The sequence below is a fragment of the Platalea leucorodia genome, assembly GCF_965183815.1.
Source record: "Platalea leucorodia genome assembly, chromosome: 4".
Classification (NCBI taxonomy): Eukaryota; Metazoa; Chordata; class Aves; order Pelecaniformes; family Threskiornithidae; genus Platalea; species Platalea leucorodia.
In genome coordinates, this window is record NC_138826.1 from 48810353 (window position 1) to 48819310 (window position 8958).

Sequence of the window (8958 nt, forward strand, 5' to 3'; positions counted from 1 at the left end):
TCTTGTGGCATCCGGTATATCCGCACACGATGTGCTGTTTCTAAAGTTAAGCACCTTTCTTACCTGGAGGAGGGTGGGGAGCAGGCCCTGGTCCCCCCGGAGCCCCTCTCCGGCAGTTGGGCCTCCCCAGCTGTCAGCCTCCCCCGCGCTCCCATGGCTGCGCTCCCTCCTCTCCCCCACACCGCAATGACAGCGCTCCATCTTCTCCTCCTTCAGCTGCTCTGCTGCTGCCCCCGGGGGTCGAGGGCCCCCTCTCCCCGCCTCCGGCCACCACCCCTGCTGGTCTCCTGCTGGGGCCCTCACGGACAAGTCTCTCAGCGGCGGGACGACGAGCGCTGGGTCTCATGCCTGTGGAACAGCACCATGAACCTGCGTTACCAGCCCGCCCCAGGAGCAAGACCGGAGGCAGAGAGGAAAGAGGGGCAGCCACCACCCCCACCACGCTGCTTCTGGTACCTGAACTCGGCCTGGGTGAAGAACACCTCGCGCTGGTCAGGCCAGGTCATGCTGCAGACAGGCCTCCTACCAGCAGGCGCTCCTCCACCCGTGGCCTCCAGCCTCCTTACGGTGCAATGCTCGTCTGCCTCATGCGCTGCACCCGAGTGCTTTCACCACAACGTGAGCATCGAGATGTCTGGGCAGGATATGCGGCTGTTCGTGCTTTGGCCGCAGACGCACCTGATCCACGCGTGGCAGCCAGTAGAGCTGGGCTGGTGTGCACGCCTCAAGAGTGCCAACTGGCAGTACCGCTTCAGCAGCCAGGGGGGCAGCCCCTCTACCCTTCTCCTTCCCAGCAGTGAGCACCAAGACACGCCACCACCTGCTGTCTACCCAACAGCCGAGTTGCAACAGACCTGTGCCACCTACTACAGCTACCGCTTGACTGTGCACTATAGGCACCACGGGCTCCACGTTGCTTCCGTCAGCATCGAGCAGATGCCTCACATAAGCCTCAGCCTCTCTCTCAAAGTAGAGCCTGACTTGCTGCATGTCCTCAGTGTCGGCTCCAAGCTCCTTAGTGTCCCTCAACAGCCCCTCAGCCTCTCCTGGAGGCTTCAGCCCCTTACACCAAGGACGCTGGCCTACAGACTGGTGGACACGCAGGCTATAGGAGGTTGGCTCCGTTCCTACAGTTCCTTTACTCTGCAGAGCAACTTCTGTGGCATTCCCACACCTCAGAGCCTGGGTGAGGTGGTGGTGGCCAGCATTTATTTTCATGTTGATGGAAAGAGGTTCGAGGAACTGACAGGAGAACTACATCTACTCAATGGTACCCTGAGTCTATCTGCAGGCAAAGAAACTCCCACCCATGTCAACCTTCACCCAGGAAAGACCAACAGGAGCACTTACATTTTCAGGTACAACCATAGAACGTTTTACACAACCAAAGAAAACAACAGCCCTATTTCCACAGATGGCCCTAACACACGGACTGTGTTCTACCAACACAAGGAGCTCTCCTACTTACTCTCCATAGAGTTCGTGGCCTTCCAGTGGTACAAGTTCAATATGTACCTTTATATGAATCAGAAGAGGGCTTTGTTTAGGTCTCTGGCAGAAACAGACCTTGAAGTCCATGTTTTCAGCAGTGGCCGTCCTTCTTTTCTGCAAAGCTTTACTTATTTAGTGTGGTTTATCCCTGCACAACATCCGATGCTACAGTGCGAGTGGAGCTTCCATCTGCAGCTTTTTGGAACACAAAAAGACCACCTTCTCCAGAATAGCACATACACATACAACGATCATGTAAGAAACGCCACACGTTTTGTTCGTCGCTCTGCTTTACCCTTTGATCCAGAGAAATACACGGGGTTTGTGGCAAAAGTGAACTGTTCCAGAAGTGCACATACACCGGCTCTTTTAGGAGTCAGAGTCAACAACTATGCTGCAAAAACCATAGAAGCACCAGTGTCTTGCCAGAAACAAGCCTGTTACATACACACCGTGTGGATTCAGAGACCTGTTCTTCACACCTCTATCCTGCGCCAGAAAAGGGGGGCATCTTTCTCCCTCTTTGTCAGATTGCTAGTAGACTGCAACATCGGTATAACTGTTAAGCCCTTGTGGCGAATCTATCCCGTTCCGGACACAACAACTATTCCAGACTGGGAAAAACCAATGAACTCTTCTTTGATGTATGGTGTAGACATGATACTCATAACTGTTCCCAGTTTTACTTTAGATTATGGGTTGTATCTGTTTTATTTCACTGTTGAGATAATTCCAATTAGGACCTCAACAGTCCTCAGGGGCTCAGATAAAATTTTTGTTCAGATCGAGAGGACCGATCTAGTGGCAAATATTGCAGGAGGCATGTTCCGCGCAGTGGGTTTTTCTGATAATTGGACTCTTGATGGCTCTGCATCCTACGATCCTGATTCGCAGGAAGGACTAAAGGGAATCACATTTACTTGGTACTGCACTAAAGATGTGTCAGACTATAAAAACATGAAATTCAGCCCGGCGAAGAGATGCCATCCGGCCCAGAGGGATTTGAAATGGTTAACATCATCAGGTCCAGTTCAAGCAATGCCACCAGAATCCCTCCCAGGAAACACTGTATACTACTTTCGTCTAGTGATTCAAAAGGATAGAAGGAGCAGTTATGCAGACCAAACTGTAGATGTGCAGCCCGGCTCCCCACTCCTTCTGGACATGACATGCCTTGAAAACTGTGGCAGCACTCTGATTCCAACAGAGAGATTTACTTTGTCTGGAAAATGCCTAAACTGCAGAATGAACAGCCAGCCAGTCTACTACTGGTCCCTTTTTTCAGAAAACTCTACAGAAATTAGCTTTGACTGGTCTTCCAGAACCTCAACGGGGAGGTCTGGGGCTTACCTGTCTATACACGCTCTGACTTTCACAAAGACTGCACATCGATCCTACATACTTCTGTTAAAAGTAACTACCTGGGATGGTAGGTCCTCAATCTACAGACACGCATTTAAGGTAAATTCTCCTCCTAGGGCTGGCAAGTGTACCATCAACCCGCGCTGGGGTACAGCCTTTCTGACAAAATTTGTTGTTCAATGCAGTGGCTTTTCTGACAGCAATTTACCTCTGATGTATAAAGTGATAGTAGCTTCCAATGTACCGAAAACTACCAAAATAACTTCTGTGGAGGAAAATACATTTGGCACAATTCTGTACTTTGGTTATCAGCCTAAAACTCCTCCATCTTTTCTCCCGATTGGAGTGCCCTCCCAGAAGTACACCTTGACACTTTACGTTCAAGTCTGTGATTCCCTTGGGGCATTTACCCAAGTGAATTTATATGTCCGCGTACGGAACCCAGTTAACAGTCGACCACTAGCTGCTGTGTTTCATGAACTGCTGGCCTCAGTGAGTGGTTTAAGCGCACCGATGACATCTTATCTCCAGACTGGAGACTATTTTAGCTCAGGTTATTTGGCTTATCTGGCAGCCTCAGTCTTAAACTATATTAAAGCCTCACCACCTTTCGAGCTCCTTAAGGCTCAGTTTCGGGAAAGCCTGATTAAAACAGTCCTGAATATTTCAGTTGAGAGCACAATGGAAATCAACCAAGTAGTTGCTTCTCTTTCTCAAGTCACAGAGGAAGCTGAGGAATTGAACGTTAGATCACAAGACCTTGTCATTAAGAAACTGATAGAAGTAACGGGAGTACTGAAGATAGAGAGGAATGAGACCCATTGGTCTGAGGAAGCAGAAATTCAGACCAGTGGAATACTAAGATGCTTGTCCAACATCCTGAGAGCCGCTCGTCTGCATCGCAAGAATGTCAATGTAAGTGGAGTTAAGCAAGTCTTCTCCATCATGGAACATTTAACGGAGATAGTTTTCCAGGGCAAAGTCCCTGGAGAAACAGAAACTCTAATGGAAACAAAACACTGGAATATCACTCTGAGGAAAGATGAAACCTGGAACATTGCAAATGCTTTCTCTACCAGAAACACCTGCAGGAATTGCTTTTATCCATCACTGAAAAAGGGAAATTATTCAGGATTGCCCCACGAGGCTGTGATTTCCACTGCCCTTTTTGAGTTTGATGAGAATCCCTTCCCTTGGCTAGGTTACACATCAGAAATCGCAACAATGGTCTTGGGGTTCAAAATGGCAGAGACCAAGGCTAATGGGGATCTACTAGGGATTGTGCCTGAAGGAGCAGAAATTACTATTGCTAGGAAAGCTAAGGAATCTTCAGCTTTTCAGTTAGCAATGGGACCTGATAAAACACAAGCTTACACAACTGGAGGATTTAGTTTTGAAGTCAACAGAAATACTAAGAGCATATACATCCAGATCCTGACAAAATTAAAAGTTACTTTCAAGGTGCTAGTATTTACAGGTGCCAACATCACTCATGCTCAACCCATAGCCTCGTTTGCTGCCTTTCACAACATGCCAACAGTTGCAAACAAAAATGAGACAGCTAGCACTGACTGTAACATTAAGGCTCCCTATATTATCTGTCTCCCAGCGTCACTGCTGACAGCCACAGCTCAAGGAAGCAGTACAGGCACTCATAACATCTCCATTGTCTTACTGACACCCTATGTCGTAAGGTATCAAACCCAGAGACTGGTGAGCATACACGTTTTCAGCGATCAGTGCTTATTTCTGGATGGGGTTCGAAGTCTGTGGAGAGAAGACACGTGCAGGCTTGGCTCCCTGACCGACTGGCAGAGGGTACACTGTGTCTGCAATATGAAGCGGAGTCGCAGAAGTCTGTCAGCCCACACCGCGTCAAACGCATCCACGTTCGACATCAGGTTCCTGGCGGCCAAAGTAATAGTTACCCCCAACACAGTAGATCTGGGAAGAGCCCTGATAGCAGACATACCTAAAAACCCAGTGACCCTCTTAACAGTGCTCTTTATTTTTGCTGTCTACTTTCTTTTGTCCCTCTGGGCCATGAAAAAAGACAGGGCTGACAGGAACAGCAAAGACAAGATTATAGTTCTGCCAGACAACGACCCCTTTGATAAAGTGAGCTTTTTGGTCACTTTATACACAGGCAGTCGCTGGGGAGCTGGAACCAAAGCAGATGTCTTTCTTCAGCTCATCGGCCAGAATGGCATGAGTGATGTCCATTGTTTACGGCACCCACATTTTCTATCTTTCCAACAAGGAAGCACTGATTGCTTTCTGTTAACTACTAGGAAAGACTTGGGAGACATTTGTTCCTTCAGGGTCTGGCACAATAACAAGGGCCCATCTCCAAGCTGGTTCTTAAGCAGAGCCAAAGTTGAGAATATGTCCACCAGGAAGACCTGGTTCTTTATGTGCAGGAAATGGCTTTCTCTTGACAAGGGTGATCACTTACTAGAAAGGACATTTTCCGTCACAGACCCCAAGACACCTCTGCCCAGAATCGACTATTTTTTGATTAATCTTGCCAACAGCCTGACAGAGGGCCATTTGTGGCTCTCGATTTTTGCTCACGTTCTCACTGGCACTTTCAGCAGGCTCCAAAGGTTGTCTTCATGTTTAGCAATATTATTATTAAACTTGCTTGTTAACATTATGTTCTTTAATGCTGACAAGAATGAAGAATCTCCAATACACTTGAGGTATTTGAGATCAATAACAGTAGGAATTGAATGTGCTTTGGTTACCATACCTGTGGAAATGATGATAATTGCCTTATTTAAGTATTCCCAGAAGGAACCTTCTCCTCGTGGTGTGGCCCAGATGGACCCACATGCAAGTTCACCCCTCCTGTCTAGATATCTTAAGAACTGGAAGGAACGTTTTCAAAAATTGTACCTTTCAGAAACTTCAGCACAATCGAGGAATATCAGTCCCTTGGAGAACCTTCCTGGTCCCAGCAACTCACAGAGCCCGCCATGTTCCAGAAAGACAAGAAGCAAGGGAGCTCCCCAAAACTGGAGTAATTGCACAGTTTCTGAAAGAGATGCAAATGTAATTGGAACAGAGGAGCAGACGATAGCCACAAATTCCCCTCCAATGGCTAAGGCCTGCCAGAGAAGGCCACCATCAAATTCCAATTTTACTAAGAATTACGCAGAAGAAGGGGACAACTTTCAGAAAGAAAGGAAACCACTAAACATTACCACCATGCCCTTTCACAAGAGACCGCGCGTTATTTTTTGGTGGTGGTGCGTCTATCTCTCATGGGCACTAGTTATAGCCGTCACTGGGCTATCATCATTTTTCATTGTGTTATATGGTTTGTCTTACGGCTATCAGACTTCACAAGAGTGGCTTTTAGCGTCTGCAATCTCCTTTATTGAGAATGTGTTTCTCCTTTCAGTTCTAAAAATCAGTTTTTTCTCAGCTATGAGTACAATTCGTCCAAAATACTGTGAAAACATCACATGGGTAACTCAGGAAAAGTATTCTGAGATTAAGTTGGCTAAAGAAACAATGAGTGCCGATGAGATGAGAGAGATGCACTTGAAACTTGCTAAAGTCAGAGGCACCAAGCAGTATAAGCCTTTAGAAGCTGATGAAATTGCGAACATGCTGAAAAGGGCAAAAATTAAAGTCAAGGCATTTATTTTCATAAAAGGTTTAATCAGCCACCTTGTCTTTTTAACACTGCTATTAAATTTTGCCTATTCCCCTGAGAACACCAACAGTTTCCACTACAACAGATTCATCCGTAACCAATTCTCTCCACGACTCTCCAGTGTAGAGAAGCTAGAACATATATATGTGTGGGTGAAGGACTTGTTCTTGCCTTTGATCCACAATGACATTCAGCCAACCTTTCTTCCCGACAGCTGGTCCAAAATCATTGGTTTGCCTAGGATGAGGCAAGTGCGAGCTAAAGGTACTGAGAAAAAATGTTTCCATCCTCACAGCTTTGTAAATAACTTTGTGATCAGTAAAAGCCACTGTCTTCACAAATACGGCAGTGACATCCCAGAGGAAGGTGACTATGCTGGCACTTGGGCCAAGGTTGCCAACCAGTCTGTTTCCAAGGATGCCAGCAGTTACGGCGGGTTCACTTACCAGCGAAACAGGACTCCGTGGATGTATTATTCATATGGAGATTTGCACACATATGGACCATCAGGGTACACGTTTTACTTTTTCCCTGGAGAAGGAAGACCTAATTCAACGACAAGGCTGGATGCTCTACAACAGAGCAACTGGCTTGATGAAAAGACATGGGCTGTGATCATTGAACTGACTACATTTAACTCAGATGCAGATCTCTTTTGCACCGTCTCAGTCATATTTGAAATGTCTCATTTTGGGATCATAAAACCAAGTTTGTCAGTACACTCTTTTGCACTCCCCATTTTTCATCAGCAAACTAAAGCTCAAATGTTTGTGTTTGTAATTGTTCTTGCCTTTCTGTTCATTTACATTGCAGATGAGCTTCACATCATAGGCCAAGAAAAAAAAGATTATGTTAAAAACATTTCCAATATAATCAACTTTGGCTTAAAATCAGCATTCCTCCTTTGTGTTTTTTTAAAGGTCATAAAGTTTAAGGTAGGAGCAGATATAGTGAGGTTTTACTTACTTCACCCAAATGATTTCATTCATTTTCATGCAGTTTCTCATTTAGATCAGATTTTAAGGATTACTATGGGCTTTTTAGCATTTCTTGTAGTCTTGAAAACTCTAAAATATTCTCAATTTCTTTATGACGTGCGCCTGGCACAAAGATCGATCTTGGCAGCCCTTCCCGGAATCTCCTCAATGGCCCTCGTGGTGGTGGTGTACTTCTTTGTATTTATGGCTTTTGGCTACCTTGTGTTTGGGCAGCATGAATGGAATTACAATAACATGATTCACTCAGCTCAGACCATATTCTCTTACTGTGTGTCAGCTTTCAGAGATACTGCATTTTCCTCCAACAGGTTGCTGGGTGGTCTTTTCCTAGCCTCTTTCATGTTGGTGATGATCTGTGTCTTGATCAATCTCTTCCAAGCTGTTATTATGTCTGCCTATGGAGATATGAAACAACCCGTATATGAAGAACCATCTGACGAAGCACAAGTGGTTACTTTTGTATTGCAAAGGCTCAGAAGCATATTTTATCTTCTCATCTGTAAAACGTCCAAAACCAGTGAGCCTGATCTTTTTCACAGTGTACTCTATGGGCAGCCTGAGAGAAGACATCAGCGACGTTTAGGGCTCAAGAACAGAAAAATAAATGGAAAAAAAATGGTTTGTCTTGTCATATGAGCAAGGAAAGATTTTGTGTTCAAGACGACCTTCACTCTGTAATACTTGCATTTCAAATAAATGTTCATAAAGAAATTATTTACTTTTAAGAATTTTTTAACATTCAAGCCCTTACTATCGATTGTGCTCAGATTTTCTCCAGACTATTTTGCATCAATTTCAGTGGTACTTGGCTGTCACGGTGTGGTGGGTTGACCCCGGCTGGCAGGGAAGCCCTCACCCAGCTGCCCGCTCACTCCCCTCCCAGCAGCATGGGGAAAGAATCGAAGCGCAAAAGTGAGAGAAAACTTGTGGGTCGAGATAAGGACAGTTTAAGAAGTGAAGGGGGAAAAACACCAAAACCGCAAATGATGTAAAAGCAGTCGCTCACCAACGGCAGGCGGATGCCCAGCCGGTCTCTGAGTAAAAGTCACTTCCAAAAAACTTCCCTTGGTCCAGCTTTCTTGCTAAGCCTGACCTTATATCTCATGGCATTACTAACTCCGCGCCAGCCGGAGCCGGGACACGCAGGAACCGACGGCCGTGTCACAGAGGTGACGCGTAAGGAGTGAGCTCAGGAGCCTGAGCAGGACCCTCGCCTCTGGCTGAGCACCTGCTAATGTAAGAGCAAAAATGACCTGAGATCTGAAAACGCCGATAAATCCTTCCTACTCAGAGCATAAGGACAAAAAAAGACAGGACGAGCGAGCAGGGCGCGACCCGGCAATTAAAAATAAACCTCCACAACACCGCATTGCATCTGTATGCAGAAGATTGTCACGGTGTCCCTTTGGATGAGGTTAACCGCGGGCTATAAAATCCCGTTAT

The 8958-nt window shown here is 46.2% G+C and overlaps 1 protein-coding gene across 1 annotated transcript; it reads left to right on the forward strand.

The window, feature by feature from the left end:
* Positions 1-186: 186 nt before the first annotated feature.
* PKDREJ (polycystin family receptor for egg jelly) lies at positions 187-8151 on the forward strand (the record flags this gene model as incomplete). The annotated part of the gene is made up of 1 exon (XM_082308780.1): positions 187-8151. The coding sequence occupies one exon, from the start codon at positions 187-189 to the stop codon at positions 8149-8151; it is 7965 nt and encodes a 2654-aa protein (XP_082164906.1).
* Positions 8152-8958: the final 807 nt, after the last annotated feature.